The 27,383-nt window shown below is 38.6% G+C and overlaps 1 protein-coding gene across 5 annotated transcripts in view; it reads left to right on the forward strand.

Moving 5' to 3' along the window:
* The window catches only part of ANO4 (anoctamin 4), a 218,144-nt gene that overhangs the window by 90,762 nt on the left and 99,999 nt on the right, over window positions 1-27,383 (forward strand). For 3 of the 5 annotated variants that reach the window (XR_009964174.1, XM_062615474.1, XM_062615475.1), the window contains exons 4-6: window positions 11,005-11,115; window positions 20,173-20,309; window positions 26,922-27,080. Coding sequence is in view for 4 of the 5 variants with exons in the window: in XM_062615474.1 (XP_062471458.1) it covers window positions 11,005-11,115; window positions 20,173-20,309; window positions 26,922-27,080 (407 nt within the window). In the remaining variant the exon portion in view is untranslated. The remainder of the gene's footprint in view (window positions 1-11,004; window positions 11,116-20,172; window positions 20,310-26,921; window positions 27,081-27,383) is intronic. The other 2 variants (XM_062615476.1, XM_062615477.1) reach the window with 2 other exon arrangements.

Here is a 27,383-nt window from a genome sequence, read left to right on the forward strand (position 1 = left end):
GGCAGCCAGACATGGCTTTGCGTCAAACAGGGAATATTGCTGATCCCAAGGCAAGGTTGTAATATCCTGAGACCAGTCTACCATAAGTGTGTTAAAACAGTTAAGAAAATTCTTGATCACTCTAGCTTATGCTGAAGAAAATAGACAATATACACAAAATTTTGCAAAGTTTCTGAGAAAGTAATGGCCCATTTTACTTTAAAAATAGCTTATAATTCAAGAAGCAATGAGAAAGACTTTGAATAATCAGTTAATTATGTTCCTGTAATGCTTGACTGAAAAATGTAACTTTTTTGTAGCTCTATAGTTCTTCCTTAAAGGGGGTTTAGTATTATGTAAGCCTCCGTTTCTAATGTAAAATATGTTTCATATATTCCAAGGAAAGATTCGTGCAGGTAGACTGTCAAAAGATGGAAAAAACTAGCTTCTACTTTGGCAAAGTTGCTTCTGAGATCAGAAAAAGGATTTGACTGTAATAGGCTGTATTGTGTTACTAATTTCCACAAAAGGGTTGTTCCAGTCCAAAAGATAGCAAGACCTCTTCTTTAGCACCAAGAGGGTTGATTCATTCTGAAATCTCAAAATTAAGTAAGACTTTTCATTATAATTTAAAAAAAAAAAAAAAGGACAGGGGGAGGAGGGAACTTGCTCCTTAAGTGAGTAGATATGATACAGGTAAGTGCATCTAGGCATCAGAACCCACTAGAAATTCCAGCCAGTGAAATGTACTGTGATGCCAAAAAAGCCCAAAAGCCAAAAAAACTGCATAAAACTCAATATCATAGCTTACAGCAGGCATATGAAGAAAAGATTGCATCATTTTTGATCTGTTGCTTGTTCCAGAAGACAACTCCCATTGGGTGAAGCAGATAGCTGTCTTTCCTTGTTCATGAGTGGCTGGATGTCTCAGGAAAGCAGATGTGCTCTCTGTATGTTGGATAATTCCACAGAGGCACCATATTTGCTGGTTGCATCTTTTGGGTGTGGAGTTCTGTACCTTATTATGCTTCAGAAGACCAATGGAGCACAAAACTTATGCATTTTTGGGGTCTTCATTACTGATAACATCCAGGGTACTCAATACAGAAAAAGGGAGATAATACTACACTTTAGTACATTATTTAAACCTTGCTTTAGGAACAACCTAGCGCAGGAAAGGAATTCAGGACCTGTTAGAGTGCTGAATTTATGCTATCAGTCTGCTTCCATGAGACTGTGGAAGATTTTTAAGAGTCATCAAACCTGCACATATTTTCAAGGCTTTTTGTGCTGCCAGAGTGCCTGGAAATGGCAACTCTTGCTATTCAGATACTCTCCTACTGCTTGTGAAGGAGACTCTGCTTAATACCAGTTACTGAAAATAATCTCTTTTGGATTGGTACTGGGTGTGAACAGCCCAAAACTAGTCCATGCATTTTAATGGTAAAATGTTCTATTTCTCCTTAGTGGGTCTTAATTATAGTACATTGCAGGGCTTTATAAGAAAGGTCAACTGCAACAGTATTAGGGGCAGGATTCCTGCTGCTTGTGAGGTACTCTCAAAGACCAATTAAAAATCTGAGTAAGAATATTTTTAGATAATCAATACATAAATATTGCCTCCAATCTTCAGCTCCAACTTGTAACTGAATGATGACACTTATCTTAGCCTCTCCCTGATTAGGTCTCCACACACCCACACTGGTAGGCTGGAAACATCCTCTCCTTGTGATAGTCAAGGGTAGAATTCACTGCTCCATTTTTAGTTTCTGTACAGGAGGACATATTTCATGGGGTCAGCATGATAGCTCTTGTCTGAGACTAAAGAAGGAAAGGCTTTGTGGTGACACTGTACTTCTGAGCTTCATGGCCCTAATGTGCATGTTTAGGTCTTACCATGACACTGAGGAACAGACCCACCAGCTCATGAAGCCTGGAGACAAGTGTGAGGGAGGAATACGATGGCTACCTTTCAGCTTGCAGGTGACAGTGAGTATAAAAAGAAGAGATTTGTAGAGGAAAGGGGCATTAGTAGCCATGAATCATTATCATCTAGATGAAACCTTCCACTCATAAATCTCTAAATCTCTGCAAGCTGAAAGGGACAGACTGAGAATAGACTGGATGTGCTGGTGCTGTTCAGTTCCCTTTACCGAAGCATCTGCTGTCAGAAATAGAATCCTGTTCTGGACAGATCTCTGTTCTTCTGTACTGTCTTTAGGATAACCATTTTCATGTTCCTATGCTATCCTGAAGTTCCCCAAATGGTTTAGCTGCTTGTACTTTATGTGGGAATGAATTATCAGGATGTGTCTAGATTGTGAAGGCAGCGATAGGCTATGGTATAACATGAGCCTGTAAAATTGGTTGTTACGTTAAAATCCACCTGGAAGAGACGTCTGGTATCTTGTAAAAACTGTCTTGATGTCCCATCTTTGCTGCTCTGAAGTTATCTGCTAAGTCATGCTTCTCATCCCCGTGCAGCCAGCTTTTCTGGTTGTCTCACCAGCAAACTGCTGACTTGAGAACTGGGCAATATTTCTGCAATAAACAGTTTATGCAGCAAATATTTTCTTTCTCTCCTCTTTATGAATTGCTTGCTAACAACTTCTGATATTGTTAAAGGTAGATGGTAACTAAAGGATTTGTCATCCACAAGTAGTTAGATTTTTTCAAACAGGACAAAATGTTTGAACATATGTGATAGTGATCTTTGATAGCTATGTTTATATGCACACTCACAGTATAAGAGGAAGGAGGTTAAACTAAAATACAATCATTCTTACTGTTATTTTTACATAATGGGAAATGGGCTGAATTGTTTTGTCCATTTAGATCTCAGACTTCTTTCTAGATTCTCATATGCAACATACAACTGTGCAGAAATATATCTGCTTAGTTACACACTGTGGCTTTGTGCCATTTTGAGACTGCCTCCTGTGGATTTCTGTCCCAAGTATTATGACACTTTAAAAGGATAGCTTTGCCCGCAGCAGGAGAGAACACACTTCAGTGCCCTGTCTCTTTATATTATCAGTGAAGATAAGTACTTCCAGGGGTAATTCTAAAGGCTTATTGTGCAACACTGTCCCTCTACTGATCGTGTAAGGATCTGCACAGGAGCCATGCAGAGCCAGGTAATTGGTAATATTAGTCAAAGGAATATGTGACATGTATGCTTGGGGCTTCTGCATGGACATTGGGTCCTTTCAAGCCTTAGGACATTGAGGCATCCTCTGAGCATAGGTGGGAAATGAAGAAAGAGGTTGTGTGCTTTTGCACAGCAGCCCCGTGGTTTGGGTGTTTATCCATGTGGGAGATGTGTATGGTTAGTTTTTCTCAGCTGTTGTCCCATCTGAACTCACTGCTTAAGAGATGCCTTTTTCTCTTGAGCACAGTGTTGGTGGGTCTCACTGTCCCCATGCTTACAGTTCATTCTGGGCAGTGACGGAATTAAGAATGCAAGAATTGAGGCCTAGCAGGACCCCGTTCCTATAGCTTGGTGTTCAGGCTATTTTGACTGTCAGGCTGATTTTTGAGGCATGTCTTTGCATCTAGCGCTGTCAATCCATTTAGTCTGTCATTGCCTGTGGAAAAGACATACATAGCATGAGAGAGGTGAAAAACAAGAGTTGAATGTAGGACTCCCCACTTCTCTGTAGTTAATTGTCTAATGCCATCCATGGTTTAATGTAGAGAAGAACCTACACCATATGTCTTCAAAATATCTTAGTCTCTGATAGATTAGTAATATTAGGTGTTTGGAAAACTCCACTACTGCTGCTTCTGGAAGATAAGAAAAGAGTTTCTATTAACATAATTAAACATATGTCATGCCTTATAGTGTATTGCAATGCAAAGGAAAACTATTTTTAAATTGCTTTTCAAAAAAAATTCCAGTGTTGTTATTACCATACCTTTGACATGACCATGCACAGAGACAGCTATGGCATGGGCTCTTCATGACAAACAGAATGATTTGGATTTTGAATTCGTTGGACTTATGGAAAATTAAGTAGCCCTATGTATGTACTCCAATAACTTTCAAAACTAATAAGGCATTTTTGTGCTATTACTCTCAGCTTTTGATTCTAGGACACTAACATGCAGACACATTATTTTATCCCTAATCAGTAAGAAAACCATTAAGATAAAGGGTGTTTTCTGCATAGTGAAAGATTCGATTAGCTATGCTGAATATTTAACAGAGTATACACTTTATTTTTTTTTAAGGTATTTGGTAAACTGATTAAGAGTATTGGGTTATACTCAAGTCCTTACGTACTTATATATGACAATCTACCAGGTCAGAGGTTTTTCAAAGGTCTGCAAATATTTATGCAGAGTTCACAATATTTTCAGTATTAGAAGCACATAGCATACTATTGCTGTTATGGAGTGCTTTGACTTAAATCAGAAGTCTTTAAAGATCTCTCTTTCAATGTGTATCATTATCTATAATTTATAATAATTTCAAAACTGTGGATGCACTCTGTAGATACATGGTGAAAAATCCTGTGACCTCCACAAGTAAATACCTCAAATTAGGGAAAACTGGGGCCTTTAAGATACTCCCAGTTTATCAATACAGGTACATATGTGCCAGCACTGCCATGCTATACAGAAACTGCTGCAGATGTGGCACACAGCTGGTCTTACCCTTGTATGTTGCATTTTCTTAAATATACAAATATGTCAACACATTTTCAGAAAGAATTAAACACATGACTTTTCCTGTCCTTATCCTCACTGCCATTTTCAGAAGGAACCCAAGACTGGAAAGAAGCAACAAAATGAAAGAATAAAGGAACCCATCTCATACACAAACCCATTGTAAAAGTCTGAATGTTGAAGCTATAAGGCAGAGGAGGCTTAGTGGTAAGGAGAAAGGACAGAAGAAAAGCTTCTGCGTAATAGCGAATCCTGGTTTAGAGAGGAGCCAAGTGCTGGACCAAAATGTGGCAGGTTGAATAAAAGAGCCTTTTTCTTCTGTATGGAGAAGAAACTACTCAAGGCAGGACAGAGGGTACATTTCTGCATCATGTGCTGACAAGATACTTGTGAAAGAAGACATTTGGCCTTTGCCCTGACTTGAATGAGGCTTCTGATGGGAAACCATGCAGGTCTGAGGGAACTGCCCTCTTGTATGGGTGCATCTGCAGCTGGTGTGTGGTAGCTCAGCTGGGAGTGAATAAGAAGCACTCATGCCAGGGAGCAAGGACCACAGGAGAAAGGTGAGCATAACTCAGCAGTATTACTGTCCTGTGCACTGGTGGCTTGCAGATCATCAGTGTTAACCTGACCTAACACAAAAGACCTTTTGACATTTCGAAAGATTCTTGTTCTTAAACTGCTGTGCGGAGCGGAATAGGTCTTGCAAAATGCTGATGATACTAAATCTTTTCATATCTGTTCAAGAGAAAAACAAGACACTGAAAGACAGAGTTATCCTTCATGATGCAAAACTCATTTCTATGTGGACTCAGCCTATGCTTTTAGGAACTCCTAGCTGTACATAGAGAGGACAAACCCTTCCACCTGTACAAAAGACTTGTAAGGAAACTCTAAAACATCCTCATTTTTGTTTCCTCTTTTTTATTTCCATGAAGAAGGCAAGAAGTTCTTTACTGTGAGGGTGGTGAGGCACTGGAACAGGTTGCCAGAAGAAGTGGTGAATGCTCCATCCCTGGCAGTGTTTAAGGCCAGGTTGGACAGAGCCTTGGGTGACATGGTCTAGTATGAGGCATCCCTGCTCATGGCAGGGGGGTTGGAACTAGATGATCTTAAGCTCCTTTCCAACCCTAACTATTCTGTGATTCTATGATTCTCTGTCTACAATAGGGTTAGTCAGTGGGAACCAATGTTTTATGTTTGATATGAAGCTGACCAGGATGAACTCAAATGATCCTGCTGATATTAAATTTTGGACCTTTGTAATCACAAACACATAAAATTAAAATTGATTATATTTTCAATATGTGGCTACTGACCACATGTATTTTAAACATACCTAGTATTTCCTTCTCCTACAACTATATTTCTTTATTCTTCCATTTCAGCTCTTTCATTGTTACATGATATTTTGTGGTATCATTAATACTTTCCTAGTGTAAAACTCTGTATATGACAGTTTGAAGAGCAGCAATGAGAAATTAAATAATTTTAATATAAGAATATATCTCTAATATAATCACTGCAATAAGATTGATGCACATAGTAACACTGGCATCAAGTTTATGCTGCACGAGAGAAAATTGCGTAGGCAGAAATATGTCAGCCTTCCACCTAATGTTTCATAATGAGATATCTCTGAGCCACTGCTTTCAGCCGAACTTTACCTTGCTAGGAAGACTTGTGTGTTTTGATTACAGATATTTGCATACATTTTATGACTTGGAAAATAGCTTCTTTTTTTCTGGTGCAGTAACTAACCAATATGTTTTTCATCCATTGGGGTTTGTTGTCCAATGTAGGCATGGAATGGATGCCAAGAAGACCGACTATGCTGTACATTTTGTTTCATTCCTATCACAGAAATGAGAAATGTCAGAATTGAGGTTACTTATAGCTATGGATTTCACATGGGAGCATAGCCCTAACTAGAATGTCTAGGTAATGCTTTAAGCATTGTCCTTTTGAAACTGTACTTTTGTTGTAAATGACTTGTCTAGCACTCACAGTGGGAAGCCAGTAGAAAATGTATCTGCAAGGGGGGGATCCTTTGCCCCTCGTTGATCTGGGTTTGCCTTTAGTGAAAAAGCTACCATGTGCAGCAGCTTTCTGTTTGCTTTAAAGAAGAGGCTCTAGTGAACAGGAGTAACTTTGCTGTTGAAACTACAGGCAGTAGTTAATGTAGCAAAACAAACCTGCTCATATTAGAATATTTGCTCTTGCTAAGTACTGCCCTGTTAGAGGTGGATGGCCCTGGGATACTTGACTAGCATAGTACTTATTTGCTACTCGTATTTAACGCTCATGCAGCCATTGTGAAAGTACATGTTTGCTGCCAAAATGATTTTTTAGGGTTTTTTGTATTTTTTTGTATAAGAAATCAGCTCACTGTACTGATAAAAGTTGCTGGTGCTGCCTTTTTAGAAAGGTGATTTGAAGCTGTAAATTTTTCTTTACAGAAACTTCTAGAACTGTAGACAGAACATTTGTTTTCACTTGCTGAGTTAATTGGAAATGAGGGAGGCAAAGAAAAGAAGCTGTTGCTTTCAGAAAGCAACTGAGTCAAGTATTTCTACTCTGATCAACAAGCAGAATCTAAGTGGTAAAACTCTTCAAGAAGCCCTGGCTGCCTCAGTGAATCGCAAAGATCAGTTCTGTTCTCATGTCCATTCAAAAATACAGAGTAAATGTGTGCCTTTTATCGTGCATTGAGAAACAGCGGCACTTTTTCCATCAGCTTAAATTTATATTCTTTATTTGGGTGCCAAATACTTAAACTCTGCATTTTTCTGTTCACCCAAGTGCTGATGCTCGATTTCAGACCACAGTGCGAGATTGTCCATCTATAAATATGATTTGAACATCACAGCACATGTATAAAAATGTACAGTATTTCAAAAATTGGGCTCCAGGTGTTTACTATGCAAGAAAATAGGCTTTGACTTGTAAAGTTCATGTCTGAAAACCTGATTGTGATAATTGGCTAGATACTAGATGCATGTAACAGGATCTCATTCAACAAGAACCAGAGTGTGTTCTTAATTTTAAGCAGACACAGTGTCTCTCACTACAGTGGGAATTACCTTGTTTAACATTAGTACCTTTCTACATAATTTGTTTCTCTGATACATGTGATCATTTTAATATTTAGAGGTATTTTAAAATCCTGGTTTAAGACAAGCCATCTCATTCAGCCTCTGAAAGTGTAGTGCCTTTTAGAAATCTCATTTTCCTATACAAATTAGTAGACACCCTTCAAAGAAAATAAAGGGAAAATATGTTATTTTATGTATTATTACTTCATGCATCAGTGAGGAAATCAGAGTGAATGCTGTTAGATAATTTAAAATTGCCACAGTTGAACTAAAATGTCTCAGTAAGATAAGAAAAATTATCTGATCTTTTAATAAAATCACATAAAATTTGATAAATTTATCATTTATTTCACTTTTATTTGTGTTTCTACAGAAAGAGGCTTTTTTCCCTTCCAATCTCCCAGTCAATATTGCTTAGAGTTTACTCAGTGGGACATGTCACTGATAAAACATAAATCAGCAGCTGCTAAAGCAAGAAGGAAATGTTAAAGCTAGGCTAGCGATCCATCAGGAGCAACAGTGACACCAGATACTATCTTGGTTTGTGGTGTCAGATATCTGTAGTAAGATAAAGAAAATATCTCTGGGATATGGGAGAGAACACTGTGGTTTTTCTTTCCAAAGAGCTGGTAGGCTAAAGCCTCTGTCCACTAACAAATCAGCAACCATTAGTTTGGCCAGTCCATGACCCATCACATAAGGGTTGTTTCTCTCAGCCAAAAAATGCATTTCTCCCTCCTGCAAAGTGAGTGCTGAGGGAGATGGAGAAGGGTAGAAGCAGGTGTGCCCTGATTGACGTCTGTTTATTGACACAGTGAAGATCATGGGAAGACTGTCCCTGCAATCACTTATTTAAAAGCTATGTTGTTGGCAGATACATTTCTTTTTCCCCTTCTGTCAGTGAAGGCAAGTTTGTGGTTAGCCATATATTATATCACAAATAATTGGTAGAAGATTATGCCTAGAATTTCAAGTGAAATCAGACTGGATGATGTCCTAGATCTGATACTTGTGCAGTGATGCTAGATCTGAAGGCTACTGTGAATCAGAGAAGTATGTAAGGTTGAATTGCTGGAAATTCCCCATACTGCAAATGGGCCAAATACAGGAGGAGAGATTTGAATGCAGCAAAACTTGCCTTGGCTTAATAGGCTGAACAGCAGTCAGGCTTAGGCTGGACATTTTATGATCACTTTCTAGACAGTACTTTTCATTAACTGGAAAGTGGCTTTGAAATTGATCATGTATATTCTCCAATGGTTTCATTTTATCAACAGGCCTGTGGTTAGATGGCCCATCAAATACCAATGCTTCAGGACCTCTATTGCTGGCTGGCTGTCAATTCCTTTCTCCCTGGCCCAATTCAGCTTTGTTGAAGATGCTGCAGGGATTCTGCTGCCTTCGTGTCTTTTGAGGAGCAATGATTTGGGTGTAAACAAGGATGGAGGGTTTGGGGGAGAGAGGTATTTTGTATTTGTCACTATTGTCATTATTTTTCTCTAACCAAGGTTAAAATGGCAGTTTTAAATTGGATTAGAGATGTAAATATGTAATTGTTTATGTTACAAGTGGTAACTGAGTATTTAACAAGAAACTGAATGGTATCACTTGCAAAGCTGCTCAACTGAGTTGCTGTCCATTGCTTACCTCTCTACCTCCATCCTATCATTTATATAGGATATATTGTTTATACAGAATATATTGTTATGTCTTTTCTAGCAGCTGCAGTATTTTTCCATGGTCCCTAGAATTCTCTTCTGGGGCTAATCCTAGGCTCCCACCTCTGAGGCCATCCACATATTTCCTTAGGCTGCTGCTATATGCATAATCAGCTGTCTCACTTAAGAAATTCTCTTTGTTCTACACCATTAAGTGCTGAACTCCTGCTGCTTCTATGACAGATCACTTTTCAGGATTCTACAAGGGGAGCTGTGTCTGATATTAACAGTGGGTCTTTGCTGTGGAACAAAGAATACGCCAGGGCAAGCATGAGACGGTTTGAATTTATAATATTTTAACATTGGGAAATAAAAAGAGCTGAAGTGGGTGTTTGTATACCCATTTTGAGATCTGTATTTCCAAAAAAAAATGAAGGATTTTTAAAATAGTGTTAAGCAGTTTTGTGCCCAGGAATATAATTCATGGTTCCTAGCAAGGTAGTGGTGAGATAATCATTTGGTGAGGAGAGGGGGATGATATAGGAGGGAATTCAGAATGAGACCAGCTTGTTATAGGCAGACTGTAGAAGAAAGAAAAATGATTCCATCAAAAGCATGAGTGATTGCCTCTAGTGAGGCACAGTAATGGACTAAATGACCTGAAGGTTTCTTCTTCTACTATGGCTTTTTTGTTGTGAAGAGCACACCTCAAACAGATGCTTTTGTGAAAGGTTTTGTTGCCACTCTAAAAGCCAGCCATATGCCCAGTAGCTCCCTCTTTTTCTCTGGCTGTATCCCAGCACCCTGTAACCAGAAGCGTAAGGCTCTTTGCCTAGTATCTTTTCCTTCCTACACTTGACACACATCTATCTTTCTCTGCATTTTCAAAACTCCCTGCTTTCTTTGCTCGTGTTGAAAGAACACTGAAATTGGCAAATCTTGTGCCTATTTACATGTGCAAATCAGTTTAAAACAGTGACTCACTAGCTGACAGTTTTGTTCTGCAGTGCTTTTAAACAGCAACCATTGCATAGAAGTGTGAACCCCTTTGAAACTGACTCCAGTACTGGGGTGCCTCCTAGACCACAGCATGCTATCATCTTGGCATGTGAGAACTTACAGTGTCCTGTGGCTGAAATATGCTGTCCATGCTCTTTTTGTCCTGATAGTTGTTTTCTGTCTCAAGACTTAATTTGTCCTTTGTGTATTTTATTTTAGCCTGGTTGTTCCTGTAGTGCTGTGTCATTTGTAACAACAGCTCTTGTCTGTTTTCACATCTTGAAGTTAGTTTTGTAGATGGTATGGTGATATGATGTTCATGGCACTGTGCCATGTGTTCATGTCAATGAGGGACTTGCCATTGGTGACTGATCATTACGGATAGCAGAGAATGTTGTTTCATTCTATTTAGCTCTAAGTCAGTCCATGTTCTATCTAAAGCTGCTTGGTTTGAAGAAAAATTGGTTCTGCTGGCAGGGGGGTGGGGTGGGGTGGGAATTAAGTAGCTTTATTCAATGTGTATGTTCCCTCACCTCAAAGCCTCTTGGCTGGATTTTCTACTGCCCTGTCACAAACTCCATCAATCTCTTCAATTTCTTCAGAAGGAAGAGAGGATTTGCAGGTTAACCAGCTGGAAACTCAAATATGGATAACACCAGACATACAGAAGACAGATGTGGACTTTTCAGAAATTCTTAATGCAATACAAGAAAGTAAGTTACTCCTTGGATGCAGAATTTGGTTTATGGTAGAAGAATCAGTTGAGGTGCATTGAGATTATAACCAAAAGAACATACGGAGTGATTAACTGAATGACAAGTATGTATTACTACAATCTCTGAGAAAGTTCAATGGGTTATTGAAGGCCTGTAAGAAATCTTTTACTGAGAAGTCATGGTAAGATTTGAATTATTATGTGCCTAAGGATTCCAGCAGTATGTATTTCCAATACAGAAACAATCAGAAGTAGAATCATAGAATCATAGAACAGTTAGGGTTGGAAAGGACCTTAAGATCATCCAGTTCCAACCCCCCTGCCATGGGCAGGGACACCTCACACTAAACCATGCCACCCAAGGCTTCATGCAACCTGGTCTTTAACATTGCCAGGGATGGAGCATTCACAGCCTCCCTGGGCAACCCATTCCAGTGCCTCACCACCCTAACAGGAAAGAATTTCTTCCTTATATCCAATCTAAACTTCCCCTGTTTAAATTTTAACCCATTACCGCTTGTCCTTTCACTACAGTCCCTATAGGCCCCCTTCAGATACTGGAAGGCTGCTATGAGGTCTCCATGCAGCCTTCTCTTCTCCAGGCTGAACAGCCCCAACTTCCTCAGCCTGTCTTCATATGGGAGGTGCTCCAGTTCCCTGATCATCCTCATGGCCCTCCTCTGGACTTGTTCCAACAGTTCCATGTCCTTTTTATGTTGAGGACACCAGAACTGCACACAATACTCCAGGTGAGGTCTCACGAGAGCAGAGTAGAGGGGCAGGATCACCTCTTTCCACCTGCTGGTCAAGCTAAGATTCCTGTTACTTTAATCCATTTTTTGCACTCTTGAATATCTGTGTGAACTAATAACACCAAGCAAATGCTGCAGTCTGGGATCTAAGACTGGATTTGAAATTCCAGCTGTTTGGATATATTCATATTTTTGCAGCTGGAAATTATTGGGAGTAGAAGCATCACAACTGAATGTCTGCATGTCTTAGATACAAGTGAAAATAGATGGTTTTACACAGTATCTATGACTGGTGTGGACTAAGAATTGGTAGGTCCACCCTTTTTAAATCCAACTGCAGAATAAACTGAAGACTTGTGCTAGAAGAATTGCTACTGTTAATTCAGTGGAAGACACACACCCCCTACTCAAAACTGTTGCAACTCTGGAATCCAAAAGATTCTGTAATTTCAGAGGAAATTTTCCATAGTAGATTGAAAAATTTTATGCAGGCCAAGAATCAAAATGCATGATATGGCTTTCTGGTTTCCTTCTTTTCCAGTTTTATTTTAATCTGGGTGTTTCGTGTAGCAATTTTCTAAAGGGAGAAACAGCAATTTATATTCTTGAATGACAAAAGATGTATAAGAACATATAAACCCCTGCAATCCACCCTATTTTTGCCATATGAATAAGGAACAATACAGTGTTAGCATCAGGTTGTTTGGTGGTGGTATTAGTTTGGGGGTGTGAGGAAAACTCTCAAATTAGCATGACAGGGGTAATTGAATCAACTTGTTATTTAAGCTGTAGGTTTAGGGTCAACCCTGTGTTTTGTAACTTTAAAAGCTTTTCCTATCAGGAAATCTTAATATAAGATTTTACCTTCTCCTCTATTCTCTGCAACTCCACAGCCCAGACACAGGCCTGGGTGCCACTGGGATGTGAACCAGAGAGGCTGAAAAGGCACTATTGTCTTTCAGAGGCTGAATAGACAAGATAGCTAAACAAGGATGAGAAAATTCAAGTTGGGAAGAACCCATTTTGGCATACAGGAAACAGTTATCTTCTCCATTTCAAGCATATGACTGAGGAGAATAAAAATGGATGATTTATTTAAAACTAGAAGACATCCAGATTAGATTTATTAATGGTGTTTGTCCAAAACAGCTTCTTTTTTAAAAATGACCATATCTCAACTTCCCTTGGTATTGCATCATATCTCAGTGTCATATACTCTGATTATATCCCAGTGAAGAATAACCCCAAATTTTCATTCAACAGGCCATAGGTTTGCTTATAATCTCAAATGTTAAACTTCTAGATAAAACCCCTAGTTTCTTTCAAAAGTAGGCTAATTTTCTGTGGTCATAAGAAGGCATTCATCTAACTTGAACATAGGGGTTTGCAGTGAAGGTATCAAGATTTGAACTTATTGTCAAAGCTCCCTTTGTGATGAACAAAATGTAACTAACATGTCTACAGCATGTCTCATTTTAAAGTAGGTGTTTCATCTAGAGTAGATGACCTACAAGTTGGAAGTGGCCATTTGCCTCTGTTGCCTGTACACAGAATTTAGGGAGATAAACTAATGTGAACCAGGGCCACAACTTAGACACAAACAACCATACTGCAGTTGTGGAAATGTGGGTGATTCCTACCCTAAGTAAAACAAATATTTGCAAGTGATTAATGGATATAAACTGAATAGAATTAGGCTCCCAAACAGTTTTAGCAATTTGAATACAATACCAAACCTAAATAGCATTAAATAGTATTTTAAGAACTGATACTTTGAGTTATAGATTATTATTCAAGCCATTGTACAGTTTTTGCAGCCTTGGGTACTGTTCTTAATTTATCCAGACCAGATGCAGTTGCTGTTGGGAAGTTCATCTCTATGTACCTCAGTTATATTTTCTTCTGGAAAGACAAAAGGATTGATATGACTGTACAACCTAGTTTGCAAAATCTTGGTATGGGTCTATGGCAGTGTCTTGTCACCTGCAGTCTGTTCTGAATATCAAATACTTAGGATAAACATGCCTAAATACTCTTTTCTAGAGTGGTTGCTCTGAATAATCATTTTATTCCCAGATTTTTGTTAGCATTGAATGAAAATTTTAAAAGGCTAATAAAGCTTTTAAAGACTACATTCTTTTCTTGCTAATGTGAGTTTCCTTAGTATTTCCCTATTCAGGAGGCGCCTTATGCAACTTTAGCTAGCTGATATGTAGAATCATAGAATCGTAGAATGGTTAGGGTTGGAAAGGAGCTTAAGATCATCTAGTTCCAAGCCCCTGCCATGGGCAGGGATGCCTCACTCTAGACCATGTCACCCAAGGCTTTGTCCAGCCTGGCCTTGAACACTGCCAGGGATGGAACATTTACCACTTCTTCGGGCAGCCTATGCCAATGCCTCACCACTTTTGATATAGCCCAGGATACGATTGGCTTTCTGGGCTGCTAGTACACACTGCTGACACATGTTCAGTTTCTCATCAACCAGATGTTGCTTACTCACAAGCCTGTACCTGTGCCACCACCCCAGCCAGGAGCAGAGTAGCTGCAGGGCACTGGGGACAGCTGTGGTCCTGGTCACCAGGTACCTCCATGGTGCTGTGGAGCCATGGCCAGACAGAGCAGGGCTGGGAGGAGGTTGAGAGCAACCCTTCTCTGTTATCAGTGGAGCAGCACCTGGTTCTGGGCAGGGCTGAAATTGTCCTAGGACCTGGGCAGTCCAGGCAGAGACAGTCAGGGCTGGGGATGCCCTGAGGGACATGGCAAAAGCTAGCAAAGGCTTTCATGCTTTTTTTCCTAGTTATTACACTGACAAGATGGACTTCTTGTGGAAAAGCAATAGATAGCTTTATTAAAACAAAACCAAAAGACAAAGTGATCAGATCTTGAACTTTTTTCATGCATTTTTATAGTTTGCTTAAGCATATGAAACTTGCCATTGCAGTAAAGGTAAAATTGTAAGAAATCTGTGGCTTTTTAGAACGTTTTTTAAAATCCACTTTACATTGACTCTCACTAGATTTAACAGAAAATAATTTGATTCTCTCATTTTCATTCTCACAATCTGGAAGCCAGAAATCAGTGAGCTTCCCAAGGCAGAGCTGTTGATCCACTGTGTAGTTACTGAATTTTGCATTTGACATGGTTAAAAGTTCTGGGCTGTGTGGCATCTGTAGGAAAGCCTCTTTGGAGTAAAGATTGGTGAATTGTATCTGCCAGCCTTACTGAGTGCAGAAAAATGTTTGTAACAATTAGTTCAAGTGAGTGCTGTAAAAACATAGCATGTTGTACAACAAGATGCAGAAAGCTTGATTTTTCATACTCAAGGTATTCTGCTTTGCAAGTCTCTGCTAAATATATTTTCTATTCAGTATTTTTATTATACTTATCTTATTCTCCAATATTGGTGCTTTTAAACCAAATAATTTTTCCACCACTATTAATATGTAGAAATTCCAGTAAGAATTTTTAAGGAAATTCATTTTTTTACTGTTACTGATAGCCCTAAAAGACTCCAAAGAGCAGTTTCTGAATATTGATCTTCAGCTTTGCCCAAAGCTGGGATATGCTTGATGGCATGGTTTGGCAATTAGTAATAAAATGACCAATAATGAACAGAAACATGACCTCTGGGCATGCTTCCATATTGCCACAAGACGTTGTAGTCAGGTACCATTTCTAAATGAAAATTCTTAATTTTAGGCACCTCAGTTTTTGAGCATCCATCTTCAGAAAGTTACAGGAGTTATCTTATCTTTGAGTCCTACCTAAATCAGCTTCTTGGTCCAAAGTGGATTGTAGACCCACTGAAATTATGTGTGGACCTTCACTCAGAACTTCCCAGCATACAGTTTTCAGAATATGTGGTTCTACTCTATTTGGGATGAAAATATCTGTATATCCATGTTTTTTCCAAATCCTCAAGGGATTCTGAATTATCAAGTCTTTCAATGTTTTTCCACAAAATGGAATATGAAGGGGAGAAAAGAACTTGCATATTTAAGCTGATCTAAATCCAGGGGTAACTCTTAATATCTCCTGTAGCAATATACATGATGCTATGTATTCCTGTTAAATTTCACTGCTTAGAAAGACATAATTATACACTAGAACCAGTCTGTCTCCAGAATATATACGATAAAATTATCATATATCATTCTGTTACGATCATTTATGGATATATGCATATCATGATCTGAAGGAACAGAAAAGCTGGAGCCCTGGTTATTCCTTTTGGCTGTGTAGGTGTTCATGTCCAGTGGAGTGGCTGAGCTTGCTATAGGCAGCAGGAGAGTTGGCTGGGAAGTACCACCAACCTTGTTAAAGGAAACAGGATTTGGTTTTATATTTACTTATTTATATTTGTAGAACAGCATTTTAATAATTTTTTTTCTAAGTAGTCAATGAGATTTGGGATGGAAAATGGTGTCGGCAAATGTTAGGTCTCCATGTTTAGTGTCAGTGGCTGCAATACTAAGAGTGTATTGTCAAAAATATACACAGCACCTCAATTGTGTAAAAAAAAATCTGTGTAAAGAACTCAACTTTCTCACCATCTATAATGCTGATGAGGTAGTTAGGCATATCTCTTTACTAGTTAACTTGCCTGCTGAAGCTAGCAACCAGAATGCCAATTGCCTCTGTACTTCTGACTGAAGCAGTTTTCTACTACAGGCAATCTGGACAGGTCTTGTAGCTAATTTCACTAATGCTATGATTCACTGCTTCCACAACTTCTAGTAACTCCTGAGATGGGTTGGATTTTAATGTGACGTTGAAATAAGATTTTTTGCTCCTTACAAGTCTTCAGAATAATCTAGTAATTCTCTGCTTGAAACCCTCGGACACATTCACTCTCTTACACACCAAACTGTGTACTGCCAAACACTGACTTAACCATATTTTGCAACCTAAAGCATTACTGGCACTTCAGGAAGCAGCAATTCTAATGCCTCAAAGGCATCATCTTAATTGCCAAGGCAGTCTTAATGGCAGGTAAAAGCTTATTCTAATTCCCTTCAGCATAGCATGCAGGCAAAACTTTCATTTTTACATCTTCTATTGCCTCTGCAACAGATATATATCATGCATAATCTTCAGAAATCTTCACAATTTAGTTGGTTGTTTTCAGACTATATTGAGGTGTTGATCATATACAGGATCATGCGTTGCTGTCATGGAGGCATTCTGCTAGTTTTAAAGTGAAAAACTCCATCCTGGATGTTTGTCTGCAATGGTATTCTAGCACTTTTCACAAAATTAAGGTCATATAATCACAGAATCATAGAACAGTTAGGGTTGGAAAGGAGCTTAAGATCATTAGGTTCCAATCCCCCTGCCATGGGCAGGGACACCTCACACTAAACCATGTCACCCAAGGCTCCGTCCAACCTGGCCTTGAACACCTCCAGGTATGGAGCATTCACAACTTCCCTGGGCAACCCATTTCAGTGCCTCACCACCCTTACAGATAAGTAAAATAAATGGACTGCTGGTAGAAACAGCCTTAAAATGGCAAGAGTAAATTGATAACTGAAAAAAAAAAAAAGGCGGTTTAGACCTCTGATCTGTTCACAGACTATGACGTTACACATCATTTAAAAGAGAATGAAGTGGGTTTTATTTTATTTATTACTACCAATAACTCTATAAAAGCTGGTTGGGATCCTGCAGAACAGAGGGTGCTGTCTAAAACTGATGAATTATGATATGAAGTGTTAAGTAGGGATTAAATATTGTGCAATACTAATACTGAGATACAAAGAATGACAGTTACTAAACACAGGAGTACTATGTTATCCCAAAACCTGTTAATTTGGTGCAGTATTCCTTATTGTTATGCTGTCTACATGAAAAAAAAAAAACCTGTTACAAGTATTAAAACTCAGAATCTCTATTAAAAATTATGTTGTTTAGGTTAGCTCATTTGCCTAACAGCTTGATTTGTTGTGAAGACCTTTCTGTTGTTTCTGAAATTTTTAGTGGCTTTCTAAGCAAAAGTATTGTAACCAAAAATACAATTTATGTCTTTAACCTTGTACTTATTTTATGCATAAAAATGAAGAAAAAGGGTTCTTGAATATCTTGATAGGGTTTTCTTTTTTTATCTAACTACAGCTGTAATAACATATTTAAGATACTGTAGAAGACATACAAAAAGGGAGCAAGCTCATCCCTGTGTTCATGATTGATAGGAAAAGAATAATATATCTAAATTGCCACATAGATACATATTCAGGACAAATATTATGAAGAAAATTTTCTCCTGCTTCTTATATTGAAAAATAGGCCACCTGCAGAGACTGTGGAGTCAGTAGCATCAGAGATGTTTTAAAAAGGTCTCTTAAACTTAGCTATAGCCCCTGAAGAAGGGAAAGGTGAAAAGGAGGTCACAAAATGCTCTTGATGGTTGGCAACAGCTAATGGCTGTTAATTTCTGGCAGCTATTTGGTCTCTCCACAGCAGAGGGATGGATTTTTAGTTAGAAATGGAACTAAGATGCCACCAGCAATTAGAGATTTTTGTCTGTTCCCTGTTAATATAAATTCTTGTCCACAGGAATTGCAACTGCCTGTCACTAAGTTAAGGAGGCTGCAAAAAAGATAAGAAGGTTATTGCACAAAAGAAGAATGATTCCAAAAGTCATTTGAATTTGTGAAAATGTGTGAGGAATAGTATGTTACACACACTTTTGTCAAAAATAATAGGTATTTGGTCCTACTCTGGTCAGGGGAAGAGGCTCAGTAGCTGGCTTTTGGGGGTCCCTTCAAACAGTTACAACTCTATGGTCATAATTCTGGATTTTGCTAATTAAACGTGATGTTGGAGAGATGAAGTCCATCCACAGCTGAAGTCTGATCCTCAGCCAACACATCTTCCTTCTCCTCACACACATCTCTTCATTGCCTTTTTGCACCAGATGTGCAGCAGTGTATGGGGTGCAAAGGTGGACCTTGCTGCCTGCAGCCTGCACACCCTGTGTCCCTCATCCAACAGCCGGCTGGTCGGCAGATCAATGGCCCTTATGTGGGACTGTAGACTTGCACAGCAGTGCTGCCCACAGCTTCTCATTGCCTCCTTGCTCAGCAGAGCAAGGAATATCACCCTAAACCTAACGCTTCTCTGATCTGGAGTACGGTGCCAGCCTTTAACTCATTCCTTCTACTATTTTTGGGTTTAATTAGAGTAAAATTATCACATGACCTGGCATTGCATGAAAGTGGAGGAAATTCAACTCATTTACTAAAGCAGGTATCTCCCTTCAGGGCACCACTGTGGCCTGGGGTTCCCCATGAGGGTAGCAAAGCAGGGCCTGGCAGCCTCGGTCTGTCCCACTGCCTGAGCCAGGGGGAATGCTCAGGAAGCGGGACACTAGACCACGTCCTAAGTGCCGCGCCTATGTCTTTTAAATACCTCCAGGGACAGTGACTCCACCAGTTCCCTGTGCAGCCTGTTCCAATGCTTGATAATCCTTTTGGTGAAGAAATTGTTCCTAATATCCAGTCTTAAACCTCCTCTGGCACAGCTTGAGGATACTTCCTCTTGTCCTATCACTTGCTACTTGAGAGAAGAGACCGATCCTACCTCTCTCCATCCTCCTTTCAGGTAGCTGTAGAGAGCGATAAGGTCCCCCCAAGCCTTCTCTTCTCCAGGCTAAACAAAGTTCCCTCAGCCATTCCTCACCAGACTTGTGCTCCAGGCCCTTCACTAGCTCTGTTGCCCTTCTCTAGAGATGGTCCAGTGCTTCCACCTCTTCCTTGTAGCGGTTTGATGCATGACCTGGGGCTGTGCAGGAGGTAGACCTGAATGTGCCAGATTTATATGCATCAAAACATGCCAAACCTTGCACAGACAAACTTCTGCCCAACCTTATTTACTTAATGTGTTTCAAGTAACAGTATTTATTTGACATCTGCCTCTGGCTGCCCCACATATCAGTATGACTTCTAACTTGATACTTTGTGCACTAGGTTAAAAATATATTTCTTAATAAAATAAGAAATTTTCAGAGACCATATTAATCCAGACGGTAATTGCTTAAGCCTCTTAGCCCAAGAGATGCTGAGGAGATACTAATGTATCAAGAAGATTGCCTATTTGTCATCAGGGAGGTGATGTGGTATCCTAGATCTTAAAGTGTCTCACTGGTGAAAAAAGCAGTCTGCCAATGTGCCTCAGATTTTAAACTTACACAGTATATACTTACACCAGAACTAAAAAGTGTCATTGTTGATGGTGTTAAAATGGGTGTCTTTATTTGGTTCAATGGTGATTTGAATGTATATTTTTATTTTTGTTTTTAGTAGCTAAGGATGTCAACATTTTTTTTGATGAGTTAGAAAGTGTGAACAGCCCTTCCAAAGATGATGACTCCCTGCTTCACCACGGTAACTTGACCAGTACCTCTGACGATGCCAGCAGGTTGGAAGTTGTGGGAGAGGTAAGAATTATTAATGTAATAATTATTCATGTCCATTACAGAAAAGGACGTTTGATTTTTGTAATTTGATTTTTTTAATTGTATTAAATTAAAATGAATACTCACTTATTGCAAGTCAGCTCGTGTCTCACCTTTCCCATGGTTGCTGGTTTTCCATTATAATGCTGAAATATAAAACATCTCAAGTTAAAAGGAGGTTTTATTGATTTCATGTGCCCCCAGTGTAAGGCCTGTGCATGCCTTTACTGTCTGCTTGTGTTTTGAAGCATCCAAGACTAATGCTTCACTGCTTCTGAAAATAAATGAAAGGTTTTCCCTATGTTAATCATTTGGGAGGAAGGAGGTTAATTTATCATAAAACTCATAATAAGCATCGGGTGTCAGGTATGAGACACATTCCCTTCCAGTGAAGAACAAATGACCTGATGGTGCACAAGGGTAATTCAGAGAACATACCAGAGAGGAATCATTCAGCACATCATCCCTTTTAAATCTTACCTTAAAGCAAACAAAGCATCATAGATCCATGGTGGAAATTTGTGCCTAAATTCCTTTTTGTGTCCTTTGTGGAGAAAGGAACATGATACCTTTAACCTTGCTATCTCTTCAGGGAGTGGAGACACCAGGAACTTCTCTCTTTTCCCCCACATCATGCATGCAGCTGTATCCAGACTACTCACTGGGGTGCTTTGATTTTACCTGCAATCTGTGCCTGGGGATTTTTTTGGCAGAGGGCTGACTGGCAGAACTGACAAGGACCATATTGACAATGAAAAAACATGGGAAACCATAAGATATGACTGAAACCCCTACCCTGACCCTGCTTGTTTACTAGTTCAGAAAAAGTTTAGATGATGTAATTACAGATTATGTGCTTTTCAGGATCTAGAGGGTTTTGTGGTGCAAGCTCTTATGTGAAACACTGCTGAGAGTTTCACATAAGAACTACTGAGGAAAGAGTCAGAGATTTTTCTTGTGCTAGAAATTCAGCCCACTGAGAACTGTACTCCTAGAATGTTTAGACAGATAATTAAAGCAGCAAAATTCAGGGCACCTAGAGATATGTTTGACTTTGCTCACAATTTATCTTCCCCTTAACTCATTGCTCTTCCCCAGCTTCCTGTACAGCTTGCAGAGGGCTCTCTTTGCCTTTTTGATCTATAATAGGTTAATCTGACATGATATTCCTGTGTTACATTTTGGGATCATGTACAATATGGTCTTTAACAAAACGGCGCAGGTGAAAGATACATGATCTTTCCAAGTTTAAGAGGAAGATGGTCAGAAACTGAAAGGTATAGAGCAATATATGTGCTGTTAATTTAGCAATCCTGAAAAAAAAAAAAATACTGCAAAACCTTTTTCCACCTCTTTGCTGTCCTCTTTGGGTTTTTTTTAAGTGAAAGGGAAAATGTCTGAGGAATAATTTTCCTAGTTGAACAGATTCATCTTTTTTCCCTGCATGGCCTTAACTGAGGAATATAGTAGTGTAGGTCATTTATATGTACGGGGGCAGAGGGAAGGGGGAGAAGAAAATTGAAATTCCTAACAGGAGCTGAAGGATGCTGTAGCCTACAAAAAAAAAAACAACAAAAAAACAACCAACAAAACACCAAAGTAGTTCAAAGTACTTGGTCCCTGCTTAATTTCTGAAGGAAAAGATACACTGTTTAGATGTTTGGGTTGTATGGGTAATATGGGAGCACAACTGTAGAGCGGTAGGGTGAACTCTGAAGCTTCAAGATTCCTTTCAGTCTTTGAGTTTAGTTTAGTATCTGTAAAAACCTGTAGATTCCCCTTAATGTCATCAGGACAGGGGATCTGACACCACTGAAACTCTCTCTCTGAATATGTTGTTGTTTGGTTTTGTTTTGAAGATAACATTGCAGCAGAATAGTTTAATGTGATTTCTAGCTGAATTTGTTAAAATGAATTTACAATTGAAAAAAAAAGAAATAGCAAGGACATACCTAAGGTTTCTTATCACCATTGTTTAGCTGACAAGTTGAAAAATTGTTCACTTCAACCTTTAGTTGTTCATGATCAACCAGAAAAACGATGAAGACTTTATGCATGGAACTTTATCAACAGTTCATTAACAGATGCAGAGCCAGATTGAGATTCAGCTTGTACTTTGGCTAAAGATGTTTTTTGTTGTTGTTGTTCCATTCAAACACAGTGACAGTTTGAGCAACTTGAAAATCACATTTCCCTTTATGTGCATTGATTGAAATACTTTTAACCTATGTCAATGTAACAATTAGGTATACACTTTACAATTTAAATCCTGGGGCATATTATCACTAAAATATTGCATTACTTTCACTGAAGTTTCATTTTCTAATAAATGGAGTGGCAGCAGAAGGAAAGTAAAAATTCAAAGAAAAATTATTTAGGAGCTATATTCTAGGTTATGCATCCATTCTGCCTTTCTTTCTATGGAGTAGTAACTAAGTGTTCTTTATCCAAACAAGGGAGAATGGCGGGGCTGGGACAAAATTTGACTTCTTCTTAAATGAGTTTTTATGGCCCATACTTGACATTCCAGCTAATGTAGGTAGTTTTGAAATTAAAATTGTAAGAGTCAATCCCACAGTCTTCATTGTAAACATACAATTCTCTTGATATTTGGAGGCAGTGTTGTTAACATTATGCACAATACAGTTTGTTTTAACTATGTGTTTTAGAAATTGCAACTTTCATTGAGGATTATGGCAGGAAAATGAATACATTAATGTTGCAAAATAAGAATTGTGACATTCTTTATAGCATTTATAATAGCTTGTGCAATTTCAGATGTTTTCCTCTGTGTGTTTACAAGAATACAAACTAGCTACATAATTTTTTTTCACCAAATCCTTGTCATCAATGATCAGGATGGATATGGAAAGAGATTATGTATGATTTCAGAGGAAACTACAAATCTGTTGCTTCCTAACTTGTGAGCACTTGATTTTTCAGCCTAGATGATTTCATTACTTGAGAAGTTCAATGTAATTAAATATATTATGGTGTCAAGAAAAATAAAACAACCAGTGAAGATACATGAAAAAAAAAAAAAAGTTGCAGTTTCATCAAAATTACAATCTAAATGGGAAAAGGGATATTAGGAACAAAAGAACACAGAGAGAAAAAAATACACTTGTTCTTTGATTAGAGCTGTGGCTTAAAAACTAGGTGGTTCTGGGTTCCTGTTTTTCTGCATAAATTCATAACATATTAACCCTCTCTACCAGCTGTGAAACTGTATGCAGGGGACTCTAATTTCAAGTAGTCACAAACAGGAAATGACGATCTTAGAATTCAAAGATCCTATCTTCGTTGAGCATTCATACTGATAATAACAAGGTACTGAAATTAGGAATGAAGAAAGAATTTAATCTGTTGCTACGCTAGTGAACATTAGAGTCCCTTCTGAATTATTTTCTTAAAGGCCTGCAGGTGAAGTTTCACATTTCCTTTATTTTCCTAATTACACTTTTGTTTAAAAGTTTAGTGTCAATTCTCTATAGCTGCTAGTGTTATGAATCCTCTGATTTTTCATAGTGAAACATTTGGGTAAGCCCTTTAGCCTAAAGCTCTCCTAGTGTGTAAGTGTGTATGAGTCATGTGTCTTTGAATGTTGATGGCTCCTAATTGTGGGTCTGAGAATATGAAAACTACTGCATTCCTTGGAAAAGAATTCCCAATGATACAATTTCAAATACACATATTACAAATAAAGCTGCAAATATAGCCAGAAATAATAAACTTCTTGCGAAGATGAAGTCTTCCTGGTTCTTCCACTTCCTTACAGCATTCTTTTTCAGTTGAAGCAATGGAGATTTGTCGTACATGACTAGAGCACTTTCCCACCAAATACTGCAGTCAGACACGGTTCTACACATATATGTGTATTTAATCAGTTCAGGAAAATTGAGTTTTGAAGTCATAACACAGGGAATCAAAATGCAGTGTCTGGAGAAGGGTCAGCAAAGCTTAAGGTAGGAGAAGAGTCTCTGTCTAGAATAGTGTAAGCCTGGAAGGCTGTGAACAGTGCAAAAGCCCTGCAGCTGGTATTTCCCGACACTGGGAGGCCAGCCCTTACTGTCTCTTTATCATGAGTTCTTGGAAGTCCAGGATCAGTCTATCAAGCTTCCTTACAGGCTATAACAGAAGACAACAGAAAAGGTTCCTTCTCAGAGGCTTACTAGTCTAGTAGGGTTTATCAGTCTGTTTTTGACATACTGTGTTCCTAAAATTAAAAGGACCTCCAAGTAGAGATAAGGGTTGCTTTTTTGAACAAAAATTACAATACTGCTGTTGGGAGTGCTTCACAGGTGCAAGAAAAATTATGACTCAGGGTGTCATAGTTATAGAAGAAGAAGTCCTGCAAGTCAAATAACTCAGCTAAATCTCATAGATGCTCTTTAATATAAAATTCTACATCCACTGATGAGTCAGCGTAGGGCAACCCAATTTTCTTTAGAGAAAGATGAAATATAGGAAGCATAAAGAGCAAATCTATTTTTCCAATGGAGTCATTGTTGCATGCAGAGAAAGGCAGATTCCTTGTTGTACTCTCTAGATGGGTCTGTACTGACATTTTAGTTCAGATCAGGAGTGTATATTTGAAGGGAATCTCTCAGTTACCCCTACCCATGCTCTGTTTGCGTTCCAGGGCAGTGTTGGATTTTAAACCTGGATTTCTTCTGCATACAAATAAATTGTGAGATGTAAGCACTATATAGTGTGGACAGCAGATCCTCAGCATAGGTTGTTTTGTTGTACAGATACTTTCCTATTACACCACTTTATTTGCTAAAATATATGCAGTGACTCTGAGACCTACAAAACAGGAAGGATGGCTCATCAGGAGGCTTAGAAATGAGAATGGGACCTCCAAGATGACCCACTGCCTCTAAATCTCCTATTGCACCCTTCCTTTATTTAAATAACCTTAAATACCCTTTTGGGGTTTTTTATGTCTTCTCAACATTGATTTTTTTTATAGAAAAAATAAACTGTGCTTCCTGAGATGTTTTCATACTTAATGCTCCATGAAAAAAATATTTCTATATTTGATAATATTATTTGTCAGCATGATATGCAGTCTAGATATAAATGGTTTGTTACTGTTATTTCCTTAGGGCTTAAATCTTTTTTCTTGCCTTCTTTTGCAGTTCAAAGAACTGTTCTACTATATCAAGTGTGCATTAAGCTGTGTCAGAAGTCAGGCACTGTAATAAAATAATCTTAGAAAAATTGCCCTTTCTGCTTTCAGTAAACTCTATATACCATGGGGATGGGACATTTGGAATGCTTTCATTGGTTTTTCCATTTAAACAAAATGCCTGCCAAGAATCAGGAAGATAGCTTACTCTACATTCTTTCAATGGGAACATTGGTGGAGGAAGGTTCTGTAAGAATAATGTGTACTAAGTTCACTTTTTGCAATTTAAATTCAGAAGCAGTTCTGCTATGGAGAAAGTATTTTGAGAATTACCTACTTTTTTTTTCCCTAAGATTTGACCATACATTATAAGGCATGGCTATTTCTGGTACGAATGTTTAAGAAATTCTAGAAAAACTGAGAAATTAGCCTAACCCTCCCTTCAGGTTGGAGCTGGACTGATCTTGAGGCCCCTGAAGATCCCTGCTGACTACGTTACTCTGAGAGAAAGCTGCTTGTACCCATATGTCATTCACAGTGCACATTTTTTGTACAAAAAACTCCAACCCACAAACTGTCACACAAATCCAACTTCACTGAAGGTGAAAGCTTAACCCCTGGTCAGGGCTTGTATTCTGTGGAAGTAGGGTTAAATTGTGAGGAGGATGTGTAGAGAGTTTAATCTCATGAGTTTCTGGAAAAAGACCTGCAGTTTGATTTAGATCTCAGAAGAGGGACCAGCTTGACCTCTTAGTAACAGTGAAGTCAAGTGGTTTCTTTCTATCAGGGCAAACATTGGAACAGGCACACTCTTTGCAGAAAATAGCCAAGAAAACATCTTTATTGTGTTTATGTACTGCTAGACCAAATACCAGGAATTATTTTCAAATAAATCCAGTGGGTTTCCTCAACTGTTCCTTAAGCAAAGGATATTTTGTTCTTAGTCTGATAAGGGATAGTGAGGTAGGTACAGGATCTCCTGTGAGACAGAGGTACTAGAGTCAACACAAAGTGATGAGAATCTCTGCACCAGGTTTTAGTGTTTCTTGCTGTATGGTAAATGCTCTCATCGTTTTTTGTTCTTTTCTCCTGTACAAAGACATTCTACCATACTAAGCTCTTAATCTAAAATTTGTGCTTCAGTACCACTATTTTCTTATCTTATATGTGAGAAGTTATTCCTAATTTGATGGAGGGTGGTGAGGGAGGAATGTTGGCTTGTGTTCTCTATTCTGTCCTAACCCAAGCCTATATGACCAAGTAGCTGCCTGGATTTAAAGTCTGTAATCCTGTTAGAGGACTTCAGAGGCACTGTATGTAAAGTACGTAAAAACTTGAACAGCTTGTTCCGATTCCTTCTCTTTTCCTCTGAGTGTTACTGAAAAATGATGTGCAAACAGCAGTGCAGCAATTACAAAGGCAAATTAACATTACCAAAATGTTTGACTTTCTCTTTACAGGAAGTACCTGATAAGAACAAAACCAATGGACTATACTTTAGAGATGGGAAATGTCGGATTGACTACATCCTGGTGTATAGAAAATCCAATCCACAGGCAGAAAAGAGAGAAATATTTGAGAGAAATATCAGAGCAGAAGGACTACAAATGGAAAAAGAGGTAAGAAAGCTTCCTTGAAAGAATTTTTAACATTGAAAGCTGTATAGAATCTGATGGCATGAGTTTTGTTTACTCTGAACCTCCTTTACTGTGTTGTAGCAGTGGAAAAATGCTTTTAAGCATGCCTAAATATAGGCTATTTTTTGCCAAAGCAGTTGGAAAGCATAGCCTAAAGAAAAACAACACATGGATTGAAGGCCAAAATAGGCCATTACAGTCATATTTTTCAACCTCCTGCACAAGTAAGACAAAGAATTTGATCCACTGTGCTGTGCAATAGAGAAAATAAGTGCTGGGTTTGGA

Source organism: Pezoporus occidentalis, unplaced genomic scaffold (assembly GCF_034315485.1).
Source record: "Pezoporus occidentalis ecotype Australia unplaced genomic scaffold, CSIRO_AGI_Poc_V1 ctg182, whole genome shotgun sequence".
Taxonomy (NCBI): Eukaryota; Metazoa; Chordata; class Aves; order Psittaciformes; family Psittacidae; genus Pezoporus; species Pezoporus occidentalis.